At 44.5% G+C, this 22,675-nt stretch overlaps 1 protein-coding gene across 10 annotated transcripts in view; it reads right to left on the bottom strand.

Moving 5' to 3' along the window:
* Window positions 1-22,675, bottom strand: part of dpf3 (double PHD fingers 3) — a 149,988-nt gene that overhangs the window by 15,938 nt on the left and 111,375 nt on the right. For 2 of the 10 annotated variants that reach the window (XM_073040422.1, XM_073040423.1), the window contains 3 exons: window positions 7,362-7,424; window positions 6,725-6,853; window positions 252-364 (listed from right to left, as the gene is read on the bottom strand). In XM_073040422.1, coding sequence (XP_072896523.1) covers window positions 252-364; window positions 6,725-6,853; window positions 7,362-7,424 — 305 coding nt within the window. Of the gene's footprint in view, window positions 1-251; window positions 365-1,700; window positions 2,691-2,924; window positions 3,808-6,724; window positions 6,854-7,361; window positions 7,425-22,675 lie in introns of those variants that run through there. The other 8 variants (XM_073040424.1, XM_073040425.1, XR_012098301.1 and 5 more) reach the window with 7 other exon arrangements.

Below are 22,675 nucleotides of genomic sequence, written 5' to 3'. Positions count from 1 at the left end.
TTTCAGTTGATGCAATTGTGATTCAAGGCAGGAAGAACAACTGTTCTTCCAGTCCGCTCACTTCCTCAACCTTGGGTATGGCGATCAGCTACAGTATCCTGACCACTGCTGAGTAAACACAGCCTGGGTCAGGGGAAACCGTCTCATCGATAGTTAAACTCACGGGCACAACCACACCAGAAACGGATTCAACTAAAAATGGGTTTTATTAAAAAGTGTCATAGATGATGGACAGGTTAAAAAAAACTTACGTCATTCTCAGATGTTCCGCACAGGCTACAGGATTTGCACTCAATACATTGCCAGTGATAGGTTTTCACAGCAGCAGTCATATTTACTGTGAACTGCAAACAGGTGGGGTGACCTGAAGGGATGCAACAAACAGGAGACGTTTACACACCATTTCCTGAGTCGCAGAGACAACGGGGAGGAGAGATGTGGGAAGGGATGGCAGACAGAAAGATTAGAGGAACAAAAGGAGTTGGGGAGAGATAGAGATGGGGACAAGAGAGAGAGGGTGAGAGAGGGAAAAGGAGAGAGGGAGAGATGTGAAAGAAGGGCGGAGAAGAGACATTGGAGAGATGAGAATGTGAGAGAGTGTGGAAGAGAGTAGAGAGAGTAGTTGGGAAAGCACGAGAGTGTGAATGGGGAGAGTATAAAGTAAGAAGGGGAGGGGGTGAGAGTGTTTCAGGGAAAGAGAAAGGGAGAGAGAGAGTGCAGAAGAGGGGGGAGGGAAGGGTAGTGAGAGGAGGAGGGAAGAGATGAGAAAAGGAGAAGCTGGGAAGGAGAGAAAGGGAAAGTGGGGAAGGATGGAAGGGGAAAAGGTTGAGGGTGGGTAACAGAGACTGTGACTGTGAGGAAAAGAATGAGACATTGGGAAGGGGAATGTGGGGGAGAAGAGAGATGAGGAGTGAGAGAATAGGAAGAGAGAGAGGTTTGGGTAGGAGGGGAAAGACGAGTTGGAGAGTGGGGGGTAGAGTGAGGATAGAGATTTGGGGGGATACAGAAGGAGAGGAAGTATGGAGAAAGAAGGTGTGAGATGAAAGGAGAGAAAGGGGGGGTTGAGGATAAAGAGTGTGGAGTGAGAGGAGCAGGGGATGGAGGAGGAGGAGGTGAGAAGGGCAGGAGTGCAAAGAGGAGGGGGATGACGAGGGAGAGATAAGGAGCCTGTGGAGAGAGGGTGAGAGAGAGGTGTGGAAGAGGATAGAAAGAATGGAAGAGTGGTTCAGTAGAGAGGGGACAGAGAGTGGGAAATATAAAGTATGTGGAAGAGAGAGAGGAGAAAGATGGGCAATGGAGGGGTAAGGGAGGTGAAGTGGGTAAAAGTGAATGGCAGGGAGAAATGGGATGGGGGCAAAGGGAAGAATATATCCAGTACGCAGGCAGAGGAACAGGTGAGAGTGGAGGACAGGGGAAACACAAGGTCTGTGGGGAACAGACTGCAGGGGAGAGGGGTTGGGGGTAAAGACAGTCAGAAGGAAAGGACTGGGGGAGAGAGGGTCAGGGAGAAAATGTCAGTGGGGGAGAGAGGATTGGGGAGAAACAATGTGAGAGTGGAATGGTGGTGGAGAGAGATTAGGAATGGTGAAAAACCAAGAGAAAGTGTGGCTGAGGAAACTGATAGAAAAGAAATCCCCCCCCCAACCACCACCATCCCACAGCCCCCTCACCGTGAGAAAAAATGATCAACTATGGCAGATGCAGAGTGAAGATGAGATAGAAAATGAGAGAAAAGGAGTTGAACTGAGAGACAAAAACTATATTTAATTGCATAATTAACCCTTTCGCTGCTGGACAGGGCTGCTGTGTAGAAAGTATGTTTGCTATTACAATATTTCAGCAGTCTATAGCTAGATAATTAAAGCAAGCAGTTCTATAACACTGTCCAACCCAACATTAATTGAAAATATAAATTAAATAAGTGAACTATCAAAAATTAAAAAGAAAGCCACAACAATAGGACACAATGTGAGACCATTAGGCAATTTATTTTTCTAACAAATAAAATTTTCATAAGCTCAGCAGCATTAAATCCACTTTATAAAGAACCTTTTTTTACATTTAACATTGTACAATAAACAACAGCATCCAGTTGATGGTGACAATACCATAACTTCATCACAAAGGGGTGAGGAGAGGTGTTACGGCAAAATTACGGTCGAACTAATTAATAAATAGAAAATGAGACTAGACTTCCAGACAGGCAACAGACACACCTGACACTTACCATATCCACTTGCAGCACTCCTACTGAGATTCAATAAATGGCTTTGACAACAGAACTGAGCAGAGTTGAATTATTTTTGTTTAAGAGTTCATCAGGCATCATACTCACTATTAAATATGATGCCATTGCTTTGCAAAGAAAATAAAATATCTATATTAAAATGTTTATGCTAAATTATCAAATATTGCCAAATTATGATAACTTATTTCCAAATAATTGGCCTCTCCCGATGCCACAGAAATCTCAAAAACAGCCACACAGTGGGTCTGATTAAGTTTGAAACTCCAATTCACAATGCAGTCCTCCTTCACATTGCACGTGCTCAGCGGAGTCCCAAGGCTGCTTCCATTAGTCGGGAGCTGGGAGGTTAATAGCCCAGTGCTAACGTGGTCACAACTCTTTCCTTCCTTTCCTCCTCTTAGGGCTGGCTTTCATGGCAACCACTGTCATCTGGGAGATTCTGCTGAAGAAGGGTAAAGGAGAGCTGTTTGTTTAGAAGACTGAACGTCTATCAAAGAAAGATCCCGATGCATTAATTAATCTTTAAACAATCTGGCTGCATCTTTATTAAATATAACACCAGCTCAGGTCTCAATATTGCTCCAAAAGGGGGAAAAATTCATAAATCCTAATCATGCAAATTGAGGCTACACATATTCAATTAAAAGCCAGTTAAAACAAAACTGTGGTCACATACCTTGCAGGGTTATTGATGACTTCCTTTCAAATTAACGGGATGAAAAGTTGGTGCTGACGTTATATTGCTCCAGGCAGTATATGGGCTCAATGGTGTGGTTCCTTCAGCAGGGCAAGTAAAGGCAATTCAGCCGAATGAAAGTCAACAGAAGGGGCTGCCCCTGAAGAGGGGCTGTGTTTCCTTCAAAGTAAAAACTGATTTTTTTAAAAAAAAACTCTGCTTCCTTCACCTTCACTGCCACAAAAAGCTGGGCACTGCAGGTACCAGAGATGTAGAGTGAAGGCTACATTTCCACTGGCGAAAAGGTCCATTATCGTCTGCACTGGTGAACGTAGGTTAAGAGAACTGCCCACACATGAGGGAAGGAGCTAACTTATGGCCTTTGCACTGTGCAGCCAGCTCATCATGTCCCTCTGTTCCCCCACCAATTCTCTCATTTAATGTCAATCAAATGTCCTTATGTTAAAATAAAGAAATCCCAAGTCAATAGTAATCTTCTGAGTGACAGGTTCTCCTGTTTATTGATGAACGATTAAAATCATCGACTCTGCTCAGTTTCACAAAGGGTCTAGAATTCAGCAGCAACTCTTTCTGGCTACAAATGCCTTCCACTGTTGTCAGCACCATTCATTAAATCTTGCCCAAATTAAATGTTTGTTTGTTTGTGCTAGCAGGTATTTCCAAAATCGCTTTATTCAGCCGCTGCACTTAGAATTTGCACCATCACTAGCAGGTGAATGAGTACTGTGGTTTGATAGCAGTTCATCCATATCATCGTCGTCAAAGCCATGAAACGTGGATGCGTCACTTTCAGATGAAGCAGCAAACAAGTCCTCTGCACTGCGCAAGTCCAGCTCCTTAACGACTCCTTGTCCAAAATAAGCTAACATGTATGATGATGTACATATCAGCACATGGGTTCAGCAATACACACACACACCATACATATACACACACCCACGCCATACACACATACACCACTCACAGAAAAAATGAAAAATATAAAAAAAATCAATCACAACTCCCACCTCTAAGCAAAACCCTCAAGCTCTTAACCTGAAACCCTGCTCAGTGGATTTACTTATCAGTCAGCGAAAGGGTTAAAATGAGATATACAAACCAACACAAACAGAACATCCCATTCATTGCTGGTTTGGAATTAACTAGAAAACTCTTACACTTCTGTGCAAATAAATCCAGCAACTTTTAACACACTCATATTTCAAACAGCAGACAGTTTTGCCGCAGAAGCTTTTCAGATACAAACTAACACTATCATTTCTATTAACTGTATTTGGAAAAAGGGATGGTAAGTTTTCACAATAGTCCAAGAATATTAAAATGATTTATAATACTAGGACAACTCAGTCTGCTAAAGTATTCATCTTTCTTTTTATTTAAGTGTTTCTACCATTAAGATTAATAGAAGCAGAGCTGGTAATAGACAGTTTGACAGATATCCAGGTAAAACTAATCACTTTTGATTTAAGCCTATGTCCTACAAGTGGCCATCTCTCTCTCTCTCACTCTGACTAATTAGCTTAATGGACCTTTGATATTTCCCCAATTTTAGACAGGTCTTCAGCAGCATTAATTTTCTATTCCCTCTTCCACAGCAGAAGAATGATTGGATTGGATCACACATTGGCTTTGCGGGAAGAGCCAGAGAGTGGTAGTAGATAGTCGCCTCTCTGTCTTCAGACCTGTGAACCAGTGGTGTGCTGGGTCCGTTGTTGGTTGTCACCTTTATGAGCAATCTGGATGATAATGTGGTTAACTAGATCAGCAAGTTTCCAGATGACACCAAGATTGGGGTGTAATGGACAGTGAAGGTTATCAAAGCTTGCAATGGAATCTGGGCCAGGTGGAAAAAATGGACTGAAAAATGGCAGATAGAATTTAATGCAGACAAGTGTGAAGTGTTGCAATTTGGGAGGATCAATCAGGGTAGGACTTAACACAGTGAGTGATAGGGAACCAAGGAGTGTGATAGAAGGAGATCTGGGAATACAGATCCGTAATACTTTGAAAATGGTGTCACAGGTAGATAGGATCATAGAGAAAGCTTTTAGCATGTTGGCCTCATCAATCAAAGTACTGAGCACAGGAGCTGTGATGTTATGTTGAAATTGTACAAAACACTGGTGAGGCCAAATTTGGAGTATTGTGTGCAGTTCCAGTCACCTACCTACAGGAAAGATATCAATAAGAATGAAAGAGTGCAGAGAAAGTTTACAAGGCTGTTTCAAGGACTTGAGGACTCGAGTTATAGGAAAAGGCTGAATAGGTTTGGATTCTATTTCCTAGAGTGTAGGAAAATGCAGAGATTTGATAGAGGTACTCAAAGTATGAGGGATATAGATAGAGTAAATTAAAGCAGGTTTTTTCCACCGAGTTTGGGTGAGACTAGAACTAGAGATGATGGGTTAAAGGTGAAAGGTGAAATGTTTAAGAGTGTGGAATGAGTGGTGGATGCAGGCTCGATTTCAACATGCAAGAGTAATTTTGATAGGTACACGATGGGAGGGCTATGAAAGGCTATGGCACATGTGCAGGTCAGTGGGAGTAGGCAGGATGATAGTTTGGCTTTTACAAGATGGGCCAAATGGCCTGACTCTATGCTATGACTCTATGAGAAGAACAACAACCAAAGGCCAAAATTTGTGCTTATCTAAGCGTAGTTACAATATTTGACATACACTTTCTTCATGGCAATGTCAGGAGATAGAAATTTGCATTTATATGATACTTGTCAAGGCCCTTTCCAATTCTGTTGTGATCACAACAATCAAATTCCTTGAAACAATGTGATGACAATCAGATAGTGTGTTTCAGAAATGCTGATTGAGAAATAAGCACAGGCCAGACAGAGCAATAACTTCCCTGCTCTTTGTTCAAAATTATACCACAAAATCTTTTGCATCTGCTCAGGATGTTAGCTAGTGTTCCCACTTGCAATACAGCTTTTGTCTGATAGGCCAGCACTCCCTCTGCACTGGGATGCAGTGCTCAATAGACACAAATCCCTTCAGCTGAACTTGAATCTGATGCATTCCTTCTCAATGCAAGGAAGCTCCCTATCCCCACACACTGAGCCACAGCTGACACAAGCATCCAGAGGACGAGGTGTGATAACCAACGGAGAGGACTGCTTTCAGTTTTAACACAAGATAGAAGAGGCAGGGTAGAGGGGTGGGGGAGGTATAGACCCATTAAAAAGCAACTACTCACTATTTAACAGACCCTTTGGCGCAATATCAGTTTCTAATTCTCACGGATGTTTAATCTCATGAAGAAACAGGGTGAGGAATTGTAAACAAGAATTGTACTAAATGAGGCTTGACGCATTTTGCCTGGTGCTCCACCCAGTCTCACTGGAGAGGTATGTAGGTGCTACCAACTGTGCAGTAATCACTAAAGTCGTCTTAAGTCTGCATCACAATGCTGACTACCTGCTTAAAATTAACTAGTGTTTTGTTAAATGAAGTTATTAAAGAGGCCTTAAAAGGATTTTTTAAAGTCCAATTATCTTAAAAGTTAATGCTGAATTCTGAATGTTTCTCAATAAGTTTGTGCTCTGGTTCTAGGGTTTGTTCATTACCAGCACCTGTGCAACTGAGATAGAGATCTTGTACAGCGAGGTACTTCATAGCTGCATACACCCTGTCCTCAAAGTGTGAGTTTTGTTCTGAGAATTCATCCGGCACTTGTACGTGTCTCCCAGAACCCGCAGCAGAAACTGATCTATTAGCTTGGGCCAAGTTCATGTTCATCTGAGAATATTCCATGGGTACACCTACCAGAGCGTCCGCAGTCAGAGCACGAGACCAGCTCCTCGGCTCTTCCTGTCTTCTTGTTCATGTTCGACCCACCCAGACAGAAGTCGCAGTAGTTGTTGGACATGATCACCCCATCCGGGCCTTTCCGAGCTGCATAGACATCAGACAAAGGATTAGAATGGGACCCCACCAACACATGAAACACAGAAACAGCAATAAGCCTGGGATCTCTATTCTCAGCTGAAGCTTTGGCTTCCTGCAGAATAGGAAAGCGATGGGGGCAGAAGGGGGCCCCACAGAACAGAATTTAATACTTCTGTTAAAAAGCATTACTAAGACAAACTACAGTCTCCGTTTTGGGTCAAGATTTCTGCAGACAAGGGCAGCCCACCAAGGCTGACTCTGGTGGCTGCCAGCTTAGGGAAGTCTGTGATGGTGCTTTGGTTACAACACCGAGCATGGCTGGGGACAACATCTGCCCAGTGGTCACCACCAGCATCAGGAACCTGAGTCCCAATTTGTGCTCCCAGTGCCCACATCCCCAGGGTCAGCCAGGAGGTCTCATCCACAGGTTAGCAGCCAGCACAGACTGAGATTACAATCTACCCCGTGTAGTTTACCCCCATGGATTAACAATGAGAGCTTAGTCCAATATTACCTCGGGTATCCTCCATGGCTCTATTCTTGCCCCTGGTTCTATTCCGCACAGATACGTTGCCCCCTGGTAATCCAAAAACATAGCATCAGTTTCCTGGTGTGTGCAGTTGACCTTCCTCACCCCTCTACCAGTTTCCACTAGTTTGCCAAGTGTCAAACCCCATTTCCCTCAGCTCCCCAACAAATGTCATTCCCTTGATATCAAAAATGAAAGCCGCTGTAGACGTAGCACTAACAACAGAACAGAACCGTGACAGGAACAGCAGCACAGATCAGTCCAGGCAACCTACAGCTTCTGTTAAAATGCAGGGCTAGGGTGCCTAACACTTTTGCACTGTACTGTAGTAACTGTATATATTGCACAGTACTGTAGTAATTTATATATTGCACTGTACTGTAGTAACTGTATATATTGCACAGTACTGTAGTAATTTTATATATTGCACTGTACTGTAGTAACTGTATATATTGCACAGTACTGTAGTAATTTTATATATTGCACTGTACTGTAGTAACTGTATATATTGCACAGTACTGTAGTAATTTTATATATTGCACAGTACTGTAGTAATTTTATATATTGCACTGTACTGTAGTAACTGTATATATTGCACAGTACTGTAGTAATTTTATATATTGCACAGTACTGTAGTAATTTTATATATTGCACTGTACTGTAGTAACTGTATATATTGCACAGTACTGTAGTAATTTTATATATTACACTGTACTGTAGTAATTTTATATATTGCACAGTACTGTAGTAATTTTATATATTGCACTGTACTGCTGCTGCTGCAAAAAACAAACAAATCTCATGACATATGTGAGTGATGATAAACCGGATTCTGATAAAGGTCTCTATTGTGGACCGAGAGTGGGAAAGGGAACAGGGAGAGGGGAATCAAAGGGGAAGGGAGAGGGGATGGAGATCTGGCCAACAATAGTGGTGTTGTCAACAAACTTAAGTATGACATTAGAGCTGTACTTAAACTCACAGTGATAGGTACACAGCGAATAGAGCAGAGGGCTAAGCACACACTTCTGCTGATGGTGGGGGAGATGTTGTTGTCATTCATTACAGCCTGGGACTCTGCAAATATGGCTACCCCATTGTTACTTTGACTCCTCAAAATGAAGCTTGGGACCTGGAAAACCAGAGTATCTACTGACAGTCCCACAGCAACAAGCCCAATGTTTGCTCCACTATCGTTGCTTAAGAACATTGGACACTTTCTCACTTGGTCTTGAGTGGGACTTGATGGGAAAGGGCCAACTTTGGCCAATTCAGGACAAGGTGGGTAAGGAAACAAACATACTACCTGCAACACCAGAGACGCTGCAAATCAGGAGCGACACACACAAAATGGTGGAGGAAGGCAGCATCAATGGAGAGGAATTAGTCAATGTTTTGGCTGAGATCCTTCATCAGGCTTGAAACATCAAGTTTATTCCCCTCAATAGATATACTTTGCTGATGTTGCTCACAATATCTCCAAGTTTGTGCTGTGTTGGTGGTAAGCAAAGAGGAGGATAAAAGGAAGATTCTGGTTGACGGAGTTGGTGGATCGATGGCAGATGCTGTACAGTGTGGGTAAGTGTGAGGCTGCTTACGTTGGTAACAACAGGAAGTCAGATTATTATCTGATTATTGATAAGATAAACTTCAGTTACAGTTGTGGGGAGAGAAATGGCAGATGGTGTTTAGTCAGGGCAAGTTTGAAGTGTTGCACTTCGGGAGGTTAAATCAAAATTCAAAGTACATATATGTCACCATATAGAACCCTGAGATTCATTTTCTTGTGGGCATACTCAATAATTCCAATATAGAATAATGACCACAACAGAGTCAATGACAGACCACACCAACTAGTGTATTCAACCAGTGTGCAAAAGACAACAAATTGTGCAAATACAAAAAGAAAGAAATAGTAAGAAATAAACAAACAATAAATATTGAGCACATGAGATAAAGAGTTATTGAAAGAGAGTCAATAGGTTATGGGAACATTTCAATGATGGGGTAAGTGATGTTATCCCCTTTTGTTCAAGAGCCTGATGGTTGAGGGATAGTAACTGTTTCTGAACCTGGTGGTGTGAGTCCTGAGGCTTCTGTACCTTCTTCCTGATACCAGCAGCGAGAAGAGACCATGACCTGGGTGATGGGGGCCCTGATGATAAATGCTGCTTTCCTGCGACAACATTTCATGTAGATGAGCTCAGTGGTGGGAAAAGGGCCCTTAACAGCATTGATGTACGGAAAGATTTTGGAGTCCAGGCCCTCAGATCGCTGAAAGTGGCCAGACAGTAGATAGCATGATAAAGAAGGCACATACTGTAGCATGCTTGATTTCACTGATCAGAGCTTAGAATAAGCTGCGACAATTGTGTAAAGCATTGGTCAGGCCATACTTAGAGCAATGTGCATTTCTGGCTGCCCCATTACAGGTAGGATGTGGAAGCTTTGGAGAGGGTTCAGTAGAGATTAATCATGATGCTGTCTGGATTAGAGGGCATTAACTACAAAAGGAAGGTAGGCAAACAGACTGTTTTCTCTGGAGTACCAGAGGATGAGGGGAGCTGTGATAGAGGCTTGTCAAAGACAGCCATAATCTTTTCCCCAGGGTAGAAATACAGAACACTAGAGGGTATAGGTTTAAGGTGAGAGGGTGGAGAGGATGGGTTGGGCAAGTTTTTTTTTTACACTAGAGTGTATTGGTGCCTGGAACACACAGCCAGGGGTGGTAGTGCAGACAGATATGACAGTGGCAATTAAGATGCTGTGCAGGATGCTGGATATAGATCACATGCAAGCAGAAGGGGCTAGTTTAATCTGACATCATGCTCAGCACAGACATTGTGGGCTGAAGGGCCTGATCCTGTTCTAAGCTGCTCTACAGTACTGTACAAAAGTCTTACATCAGCAAAACAACAGAGCTGAGTTATCAACTACAGGAGGAAGAGGCCCGAGGTCTGGAGCCGGCTCTCACGCAGCTGGAGAGGGCCAGTAACTTTACGTTCCGTGCGTTATCGTGTAGAGAATCCGCCGAGACCAGCACACATGCCATCACAAAGGCGGCATCCACTTCCTTAGAAGTTAGCATTGATTCGGCATGTCATCGAAAACTTTAACAAACTTCCATAATGCGCAGTGGAGAGTATCCGGACTGATTATAGAACTGCCTGGCATGGAAACGCCTTCAGAAAGTGATGGATACAACCCAGTCCAGCACAGGCAAAACCCTCCCCACAAATGAGCACATTTACAAGGAGTGCTGTTACAAGGTAGCAGGATCCATCACTAAGGACCTCCCATTATCCAGGCCAGGCTCTCTTCTCATGTCTACCATCAGGCAGGAGGTACAGGAGCCTTAGGTCCCACACCACCAGGTTCAGGGTCCGTTATTACCCCTCAACCATCAAGCTCCTGAACAGGTGTGGATAACTTCACTCGCCTCAGCTCTGAACTGATTCCACAACCTACTGACGCACTTTCAAAGACCCTACAACTTATGTTATCAGTATTATTTATTTTTTATTTGAACAAGCTATCTTCTTTTGCACAACGGTTGTTTTCCAGTCTATGCTTATGTGTAGTTTTTCATAAATGTGATTACATTTCTAGTTTTCCTGCAGATGCCCACAAGAAAATAAATCTCAGGGTAGAGTATATGGTGACAGATAAGTACATGAGTAATAAATTTGCTTTGATTTTGCACATCATCAACTAGACGGGCTTGATGGAGAGAAGTATTTGTGCAGCGATGAGAAGGTCTAGGGTAATCAGTGGCCACGCTCTACTGCATGATCCCCACACACACACAAACACACGCGCGCGTGCACCTGTTATTCAGCATCACTCCCACTCCACGAACAAAATCCTGCAGAGCTTCACACCACCGTTGTGACCCTTCTTTAAACATACACAGCACGCCAGAATGGTTCCATCAAAGCCCTGTTAAATACATTGATCCCTCCCTACATTTATATTGCAACCTCTTTAAAAAGGCCAAATTATTTGCTGTACTTGATGCATATTTTGTTTCTTGTTAGAGAATCCCAGATTTTTCTGAACGTCCAAACTCGAGTTGACAGAGGAAGCAACAGAGACGTGTTCAAATACAACACTGAACGAGTATGCGACAGACGCACGGATAGGAATGGTCTCGAAGGGTATGGACCAAGTGCAGGCAAATAGAACTAGCTCGGTACACATCCAGGTCAGCACGAATCAGATGGGCCAAACCATCTGTTTCTCTGACGTATAAGTTCAAAGGTCCAATTTAATGTCAGAGAAATGTATACAATATACATCCTGAAATGCTTTTTCTTCACAAACATCCACGAAAACAGAGAAGTTTCTCAAAAAATGAACGGCAGATAAACGTAAGAACCCCAAAGCTCCCCCAGCTCCCCTCCCTCCCGTAAGCAGCAGTTTAAGACTCTATTACCCAACACGATTTAAATAACTGCTCTGTCTTTCTATTGGCCCTAACCTCTCTTCAGCACACACAACTGACAACCTTTCTGCCCACTTCCATAACTGATCCACACTTTGCTTCCTCCCAACTTCTATTTCCACCTAATAGCACCAAAACCTGATACATTTTTCCCAGTTTCTCTGTCCCATGTGTCGATGTTTCTCCATCCCGTGTTGCGTCGGCGTTTCTCCGTCCCACGTCATGTGTTGATGTTTCTCCGTCCCGCGTCGCATGTCGACGTTTCTCCGTCCCGTGTCGCATCGGCTTTTCTCTGACCCGCGTCGTGTGTCGACGTTTCTCTGTCCCACGTCGTGTTTCAACGTTTCTCCGTCCCGCGTCGTGTGTCGACGTTTCTCCGTCCCGCGTCGTGTGTCGACGTTTCTCCGTCCCGTGTCGTGTCGACGTTTCTCCGTCTCGCGTTGTGTCGTGTCGATGTTTCTCCGTCCCGTGTCGTGTCGACGTTTCTCCGTCTCGCGTCGTGTCGACGTTTCTCCGTCCCGCGTCGTGTGTCGACGTTTCTCCGTCTCGCGTCGTGTCGACGTTTCTCCGTCCCGCGTCGTGTCGACGTTTCTCCGTCCCGTGTCATGTCGATGTTTCTCCGTCTCGCGTTGTGTTGATGTTTCTCTGTCTCACGTTGTGTCGTGTCGACGTTTCTCCGTCCCGTGTCGTGTCGATGTTTCTCCGTCTCGCGTTGTGTCGATGTTTCTCCGTCTCGCGTTGTGTCGTGTCGATGTTTCTCCATCCCCTGTCGTGTCGACGTTTCTCCATCCCGTGTCGCATGTGGACATTCCTCCATCCCGTGTCGTGTGTCGACGTTTCTCCGTCCCGCGTCGTGTCGACGTTTCTCCGTCCCGCGTCGTGTCGATGTTTCTCCGTCCCGCGTCGTGTCGATGTTTCTCTATCCCGTGTCGCATGTTGACATTCCTCCATCCCGTGTCGTGTGTCGACGTTTCTCCGTCCCGTGTCGTGTGTCGACGTTTCTCCGTCCCGCGTCGTGTCGACGTTTCTCCGTCCCGCGTCGTGTGTCGACGTTTCTCCGTCTCGTGTCGTGTCGACGTTTCTCCGTCCCGTGTCGTGTGTCGACGTTTCTCCGTCCCGTGTCGTGTGTCGACGTTTCTCCGTCCCGTGTCGTGTCGATGTTTCTCCGTCCCGTGTCGTGTGTCGACGTTTCTCCGTCCCGCGTCGTGTCGATGTTTCTCTATCCCGTGTCGCATGTTGACATTCCTCCAACCCGTGTCGTGTGTCGACGTTTCTCCGTCCCGTGTCGTGTGTCGACGTTTCTCCGTCCCGCGTCGTGTCGATGTTTCTCTATCCCGTGTCGCATGTTGACATTCCTCCAACCCGTGTCGTGTGTCGACGTTTCTCCGTCCCGTGTCGTGTGTCGACGTTTCTCCGTCCCGTGTCGTGTGTCGACGTTTCTCCGTCCCGTGTCGTGTCGATGTTTCTCCGTCCCGTGTCGTGTGTCGACGTTTCTCCGTCCCGCGTCGTGTCGATGTTTCTCTATCCCGTGTCGCATGTTGACATTCCTCCAACCCGTGTCGTGTGTCGACGTTTCTCCGTCCCGTGTCGTGTGTCGACGTTTCTCCGTCCCGCGTCGTGTCGATGTTTCTCTATCCCGTGTCGCATGTTGACATTCCTCCAACCCGTGTCGTGTGTCGACGTTTCTCCGTCCCGTGTCGTGTGTCGACGTTTCTCCGTCTCGCGTCGTGTCGACGTTTCTCCGTCCTGTGTCGTGTGTCGACGTTTCTCCGTCTCGCGTTGTGGCGGCGTTTCTCCGTTCCGCATCGACGTTTCTCCGTCCCGTGTCACATCGGCTTTTCTCCTTCCCGCACCATGTGCCGATGCTTCTCCGTCCCGTGTCGTGTGGTGAACAGTTGAGAACCCAGCAGCCATGACAGGAGCTCTATTCAAACAGCTTGCCTAATGAATGTCACCCATTTATTTTTACTCTTAGTTTTCTATATGTTCAACAATCTTCAATCCTCACTAATATATTACCCCAACCCCTTGTGGGAGTCCCTTCCAAGAGATGTGTTGTCAATTGTCCTTTGGAAGTCAAATACACCACATCTACAGGCTCCTTCTGGCTCTCTAGCACGGTTATAATCTTAAAAATACTCAGTACATTGAACAGATCAGAGTACAGCACAGGAGAGGCCCTTCAGCCCGATGATACTGAGTTAAACAAATCCTCTTTGTAATCCATGATCCAGATGCTGTTGTCTGCCCTTCTACATGCCGATTAAACACCAATACTTCCACCATCACTTCTGGCAGCGTGTTCCACTCCCTGTACAAAAAAAAACGACCCCCCCCCCCCCCCATCTCTTGTAAACATCCCCGCTCATCTTAAGCTATACATCCTCTAGTTCAGGTGTTCCCAACCTGGGGCCCACGGACCCCTCGGTTAACGGGAAGGGTCTGTTGCATATAAAAGATTGGGAACCCCTGCTCTAGTTGTTGGTATTTCTACTTTGTGAAAAGTATTCTGCCTACCGGACCTATCTATGCCTCTCATAATTTTATACATCTCTATCAGGTTCTCCCATCAGCTGTCAACGGTCCTGAGAAAAGAACCCGTGTCCATCGAACCTGCTCTTATGCCTCATACCCTCTAATCCAGGCAGCATCCTGCTGAACAACTTCTGCATCCTCTTCAAAGCCTCCACATCCTTCCTGTGACTTGGTGGTTTCTCTTTCATGTAATTTTGTTAACGCTACCTAAGCACATCATGCTTTGGGCTCTACCTTCCTTAATACACCTGTCAACCTACCGTGCCCTTTCTCCATCACAGAAAACCCCGGTCTCTGTTCATTTCTAAATACTAAAAGCATTGAAAGGAATAATTCTACCAGTCACACAGTCTTGCCAAGGTTACAACGAGCCTTTTGTTTCCAGGCAGCACAATAACCCTTGGTCTCTGTGTCCTTCTCAGGGCATGGCTGTCATCTCTACATGCATTAAATTAAGATGATAAGCAAATGTGGCTTGCAAAAATGCACAGAACTTCAATTTCTGCAGCTGTAAGTATTGGATACAGCCTAGGCCATCTCGAGTGAAGCCTTCTCCATCATTGAGCACACTTGCATGGAGCGCTATTGAAGCATCCGCCATCAGGGAACCCCCCCACCCCCACCCCCACCACCCAGCCCACGCTCTCTTCTTACTGCTGCTATCAGACTCACACCACCATCTTCAGGAACAGTTATGACACCTCAACCATCAGACTCCTGAACCAGAGGGGATAATGTCACTCAACCCCACTTGCCCAAATCACTGAACTATTCCTACAACCAAAGGACTCACTTTCAAGAACTCTTCAACTCATGTTCTCGATAATTATTGCTTTTTTATTTATTATTATTATTTCTTTCTATTTGTATTGGCATTGTTTATTGACTTTTTCACACTGCTTGAACGCCCAAGTTGGTACGGTCTTTCATCGATTCTATCTTGGTTATTATTCTATTGTGGATTTGAGTATGCACCCACAAGTTAAATGAATCTCAGGTTTGCACATGGTGACATATATGAGCTTTGATAATAAATTTACTTTGAACTTTGACAGGCAGAGACCCTCCACACCCAGGCATTGCCCTATATCTGTTATCTCAGGAAGGCATATCTATCATCAGGGACCCTCCACACACAGGCATTGCCCTATATCTGTAATCTCAGGAAGGCATATCTATCATCAGGGACCCTCCACACCCAGGCATTGCCCTATATCTGTTATCTCAGGAAGGCATATCTATCATCAGGGACCCTCCACACCCAGGCATTGCCCTATATCTGTAATCTCAGGAAGGCATATCTATCATCAGGGACCCTCCACACCCAGGCATTGCCCTATATCTGTAATCTCAGGAAGGCATATCTATCATCAGGGACCCTCCACACACAGGCATTGCCCTATATCTGTAATCTCAGGAAGGCATATCTATCATCAGGGACCCTCCACACCCAGGCATTGCCCTATATCTGTAATCTCAGGAAGGCATATCTATCATCAGGGACCCTCCACACCCAGGCATTGCCCTATATCTGTAATCTCAGGAAGGCATATCTATCATCAGGGACCCTCCACACCCAGGCATTGCCCTATATCTGTTATCTCAGGAAGGCATATCTATCATTAAGGACCCTCCACACACAGGCATTTCCCTATATCTGTAATCTCAGGAAGGCATATCTATCATCAGGGACCCTCTACACCCAGGCATTGCCCTATATCTGTTATCTCAGGAAGGCATATCTATCATCAGGGACCCTCCACACCCAGGCATTGCCCTATATCTGTAATCTCAGGAAGGCATATCTATCATCAGGGACCCTCCACACCCAGGCATTGCCCTATATCTGTAATCTCAGGAAGGCATATCTATCATCAGGGACCCTCCACACCCAGGCATTGCCCTATATCTGTTATCTCAGGAAGGCATATCTATCATCAGGGACCCTCCACACCCAGGCATTGCCCTATATCTGTAATCTCAGGAAGGCATATCTATCATCAGGGACCCTCCACACCCAGGCATTGCCCTATATCTGTAATCTCAGGAAGGCATATCTATCATCAGGGACCCTCCACACCCAGGCATTGCCCTATATCTGTTATCTCAGGAAGGCATATCTATCATCAGGGACCCTCCACACCCAGGCATTGCCCTATATCTGTAATCTCAGGAAGGCATATCTATCATCAGGGACCCTCCACACCCAGGCATTGCCCTATATCTGTAATCTCAGGAAGGCATATCTATCATCAGGGACCCTCCACACCCAGGCATTGCCCTATATCTGTAATCTCAGGAAGGCATATCTATCATCAGGGACCCTCCACACCCAGGCATTGCCCTATATCTGTTATCTCAGGAAGGCATATCTATCATCAGGGACCCTCCACACCCAGGCATTGCCCTATATCTGTAATCTCAGGAAGGCATATCTATCATCAGGGACCCTCCACACACAGGCATTGCCCTATATCTGTAATCTCAGGAAGGCATATCTATCATCAGGGACCCTCCACACACAGGCATTGCCCTATATCTGTAATCTCAGGAAGGCATATCTATCATCAGGGACCCTCCACACACAGGCATTGCCCTATATCTGTTATCTCAGGAAGGCATATCTATCATCAGGGACCCTCCACACACAGGCATTTCCACCTTCTTGTTGCTGCCAAGCCAGGAGGTGCACAAGCTTGGAGACCTACGCCTTAAAGTTCAGCTTCTTTCCCAATACCATCAGTCCTTGAAAAATCCTAACATTATTTGAGACTATATTTTGTTTGCTCTCTCTCTATCTTGCACTAATATTGTTATGATTCTTTTTACTTAGTTTACACATGGTAAGTTTAGTATAATTTATGTTAATTTAGGGTTGGCCTCATCTTACAGTGTACTGTGCTGTCATTTATACCGCCTGGATGAATTCCTATGACAATACACTTGAACATGAATGACAAGATGCCCAATAACAAACATTTCTTGTTTCAGCCCAGTATAGAGGCCACTTGAATAATGAACAATGCAGACTGGCCAGAAATTGTAGGGAACTGGTGGGCTCATCAACAATGTCCACACCATCCTACAATATAACTGTTTCGAGTACTTTGCATCAGAGGGTTTTATTACGAGGCCCAGAAGAGTAGGCTACAGATATCAAACGACACAGCCCGCTCATTAACCGTGCAAGGGCTGGAGCACGGGGACAGAGGGGTAAACAGAGTCAATTCACACAGGTGACTGTTGTTCTGCAGCTGGGGATCTGTGCCTCACACAGCAACATGTTCCATTACTTAGCCCTCACAGGTTCAGCTAGCTACAATAACACCTGGGCAATGCTGAGTAACAACTGCAGCAAGAACAAGTGACTTGTGCGATGAAGGATGGCACATTAAATCAAGGGGCTCCAAATAGGCTACATCAGGTATCTTCTGTACCAAATAAAGTGCCCATTGAGGGTATGTCCGTGGTCTTCTGCTGCTGTAGCCCATCCACTGCAAGGTTCAATGTGTTGTGCATTCAGAGAAGCTGCTCATTACCATTACAACACCACTGTTGTAATGTGTGGTTATTGGCATCTTCCTGTCAGCTTGAACCAGTCTCCCCTGACCTCTCTCATATCAACACATTTTCACCAGCAAAACTGGATTTTTTTGGTTTCTCACACCATTCTCTGTAAATTCTAGAAACTGTTGTGAGTGAAAATCCCTGGGGATCAGCAGATTCTGAGATACTCAAACCACCCTGTCTGGCACCAACAATCATTCCACAGTCAAAGTCACTTGGATCACATATCTTCAACTGAACTGCTTGACCATGTCTGCATGCCTTTATACATCGAGTTGCTGCCACATGTTTGGCCGATTAGATGTTTCCATTAGTGAGCAGGTGTAGCTGATAAAGTGGCCACTAAGTATCACTCGAGGGAAATGTTTGGTGTGCTGGGCTGGGGGAGGAAGGTGAGAAACATACTCTTTTCTCTTCATCAGTGACAAACCTCAACTCCAAACATTCCCTCTGATCGACAGCCTCTTACTAAAGGGAAGTCCTCCCTCCCTCTAACTGGACTCCAGGGCGCTGGCACTCTAACACATTTCTGGAGGAGCAGGGACTGTTCGTGCAAGCCCTTTCTGAAACATGATGTAACAAACTGGAGCTGAAGTCTGCAGTTTGAGCCTGCACTACTGCTTCTCTTCCTCGCTGTCCTGCAGATTTTACTTTTGACTGCTCAGTGACAGCCCTTAGGTTAGAGAGTTTGAAAGTTTCACCCCCAAATTCACTTTGTGTTAGTCCTAAATGATCTTCTCATTCTCAGACTGTGACCTCCATTTCCAGCAAGGGCAAACATCCTCCCTGCACCTATGCTGTTGCGCCGTTAGACATAAAACCATAAGATATAGGAGCAGAATTAGGCCATTTGGCCCATCGAGTCTTCTCCATCATTTCATCATGGCTGATCCAATTTTCCTCTCAGCCCCATTCTGCTGCCTTCTCCCCATATCCCTTAAGTCCTGACCAATCAACCTCTGCCTTAAATATACACGTAAACCTGGCTTCCACGGTCGCCTGTGGCAAAGAATTCCACAGATTCACCACTCTTGGCCTGAAGAAATTCCTTCTCATCTCTGTTGTAAAAGGACACCCCTCTATTCCGAAGCTGTTTTCTCTGATCTCAGACTCTCCCTCCATAGGAGTCATCCTCTTCAAATCCACTCTGTCAAGGTCTTTCATCATTTAATGGGCTTCAATTAGGTCACCCCTTATTCTTCTGAATTCTAGTGAATACAGGCCCAGAGCCATGAAACACTCTTCATGTGAGAAGCCATTCAATCCTGGGATCATTTTTGTGAACCCCCTCCAGTTTCAGCACATCCCTTTGAAGATGAGGGGCCCAAAACTCCTCACAATACTCAAGTGAGGCCTCACCAGTGATTTATAAAGGCTCAACATTACATCCTTGCTTTTATATTCCAGTCCTCTTGAAATGAATGCCAACATTGCATTTGTCTTCCTCACTACTGATTCAATCTGCAAATTAACCTTTAGCGAATCCTGCACATGGACTCCCAAGACCCTTTGCAGCTCAGATTTTTCAATTTTCTCCCTGTTTAGAAAATAGTCTAAGCTTTTATTTCTTTTACCAAAGTGCATGACCATACACTTCCCAAAGCTGTATTTCACCTGCCATTTCTTTGCCTATTCTCCTAATCTGTACAAGTCCTTCTGTAGCCTCCTTATTTCCTATAAACTACCTGCCCCTCCATCTTTCTTCATATCATCTGAAAACTTTTCAACAAAGCCATCAATTTCTTCATTTAAATCATTGACGTAAAATGTAAAAAGAATCAGTCCCAACACAGACCCCTGTGGAACACCACTAGTCACTGGCAGCCAATCGGAAAAGGTTCCCTTTATTCCCTCTCTTTGCCTCCTGCCAATCAACCACTGCTTTATCCATGCCAGAATTTTTCCTGTAATACCATAGGCTCATAAGCTTGTTTAGCAGCCTCATGTGTGGCACTTTGTCAAAGGCCTTCTGAAAATCCAAGTACACAACATCAACCGATTCTCCTTTGTCTATCCTGCTTGTTATTTCTTCAAAGAATTGCAACAGATTTGTCAGACAAGATTTCCCTTGAGGAAACCATGGCCTATTTTATCATCTGCCTCCAAGTACCCTGAGAGCTCATCCTTAATAATCAACTCCAATATCTTCCCAACCACTGAGGTCAGACTAACTGGCCTGTAGTTTCCTTTCTTCCGTCTCGCTCCCTTCTTGAAGAGTGGAGTGACATTTCCAATTTTCCAAACTTCCCGAAACCATTCCAGAATCTTGAAAGTTCATTCCTACTGCCATTATGATCTCTTCAGCCACCTCTTTCAAAACCTGGCCCAGGTGACCTATCTACCTTCAGACCTTTCAGTTTCCCCAAGAACCTTTTCTTTAGTAATGGTAACTTCACACACTTCATGACCCCTGACACCTAGAGCTCCCACCATACTGCTGGTATCTTCCACAATGAAAGCTGCCGCAAAATACTTATTCAGTTCATCCACTGTTACATTATTCCCCATTACAACGTCTCTGCATCATATTCTAATGGTTCAATATCCCCTCTCGCCTCTCTTTTACACTTTATGTATCTGAAGAAACTTTTGGCATCCTCTTTATTATTATTGGCTAGCTTTCTTTTGCATAACATCTTTTCCCTCTTCATTAATTTTTTTTAAGTTGCCTTCTGTTGGTTTTTAAACACTTCCCAATCCTCTAACTTCCCACTAATTTTTGCTCTCTTTGGCTTTCATGTTGGTTTTGACTTCTCTGGTTAGCCACAATTGTGTCATCTTTCCTTTAGAATACTTGTCCCTCTTTGGGATGTATATATCCTGTGCCTTCTGAATTGCTTCCAGAAATTTCAGCCATCACTGCTCTGCCATCATCCCTGCCAGTGTTCTTTTCCAATCGATTCTGGCCAACTCCTCTCTCATGCCTCTGTAATTCCATTTACTCCACTGTGATATTGATAGATCTGACTTTAGCTTCCCCTACTCAAATTTCAGGGTAAATTCAATATTATGATCACTTTCCCCTAAGAGTTCTTCTACCTTAAGCTCTCTAATCAATTCTAATTCATTGCACAACACCCAATCCAGAACAGCTGATTTCCTAATGGGCTCAACCACAAGCTCGTCTAAAAAGCCATCTTGTAAGCATTCTAGAAACTTCCCCTCCTGGAATACAGCACCAACCCGATTTTCCCAATCTACCTGCATACCAAAGTTCCCCTTGACTATTGTAACATTGCCCTTTTGACATTCATCTTCTATCTCCAATTGTAAATTGTAGGTCACATCCTTACTACTGTTTGGGAACTCTGTATACAACTCCCACCAGGGAGTATACCCTTATAGTTCCTTAGCACTATCCACAAGGATTCAACGCCTTCTGACCCTATTTCATCTTGTTCTAATGATTTGATTTCATTTTTTACTGACAGAGCAACACTGCCTCTCTGCCCTCCTGCCTGTCCTTTCAGTTCAGTGCAATTCACACCATGCTCAACCTTTTGATTCCTAATTTTGTCTTAAATTTTACTTGTCTCCATGAGGTCTAAACTCCTGAGAATATCTACCAGGTCTATCCAATCCCTCCATATATTTTGGATTTATCATTCCAAAAACCTTCACTACACTGTGTCTACCACATGAATCTTCTTCTTCACTGTAACAAGACAAAAGCTATGCACAGTGTTCCAGGTGTGCTCTCACTCTGGCCCTATATAATCAAGAGTGAAATGCCTTTACTCTTGTACTCAGATTCTCTTGTAATAAAGGCCAAGATACCATTTGCCTTCTCAGTTGCCTGTAAAGTTGCATTCCAGTGACTCTTGCATAAAGGGTATGCAGGCCCCTTTGAACGTCATTATTTTCCAATCTTTCCCAAGTTAAAAAGTACTCAGTATTTCTGTCTTTGGATAACCTCGCACCTTTCCTATTTTGGCTTAATAACATGCATTAAAACAAATTCTTTGCAAACGGAATCTTTCGAAGTAGAAACAGTGCCACCACAAATACAAGTGAGTGCTAACACAAGACATTGTGCACTTTTGGGGCAAAAGCAGAAGTTTTAAAGGAACTGAATTGAAGAAACATGAGGTATTTCCTACAGGGAATAAACACAGTGAGTGATTAGGTTCTCAAATGACCAGCCAGAGACAATGGAGGCAGGTTCAAATGGAATATACAAAGCACACTGGATAAGTAATCGCAGACAACGAATAAAGGGCAGTGAAGTTATGGTGAGCAAGTGGGACTGGCTGGATTGCTCCTGTTTACAGTTGGCACAGATTCTGTGGCCAAACTCCCTCCTTCTGTGATTCTTAAAAAAAGGATAAAATTGACTATGTGGAAGCTAAACAAAGGGAGGAAGAAGTCTGTCAGCGGGGTAAAATTCAAAAATAGACACTAACAAGGAGCACAATACTCTGGGGAGTCCAGTATAAATTGGAGGAATTCAAAAAGAAAGAAATGAAATGTAAGTTAGCGATTCTTGATCAGTTGAACCACTATTCTGTAGGCATTCAACTTTCTCTAGAGTGAATAACAGCTCAAGGCAGCAATATGATAAACTGTATTTATCTGTAAATAGAGGGTGAATGTTTTTCTTTTGCATGTAAGGCAACATTCTACATTCACCATTTGGAAGCACCCATTTACTGGCTGTCACACCTGACTGGATGGCTTCTCCTTGTCAGACACCCATCAGCTTTTCAACACTAAAGGACATGGGCATGAATTCCATCAGAACCGTGCTTTGCCA

Source organism: Hemitrygon akajei, chromosome 3 (genome assembly GCF_048418815.1).
Source record: "Hemitrygon akajei chromosome 3, sHemAka1.3, whole genome shotgun sequence".
Classification (NCBI taxonomy): domain Eukaryota; kingdom Metazoa; phylum Chordata; class Chondrichthyes; order Myliobatiformes; family Dasyatidae; genus Hemitrygon; species Hemitrygon akajei.
Note: the sequence above shows the minus strand (reverse complement) of the source record. Positions and strands in the feature narration are given on the sequence as shown.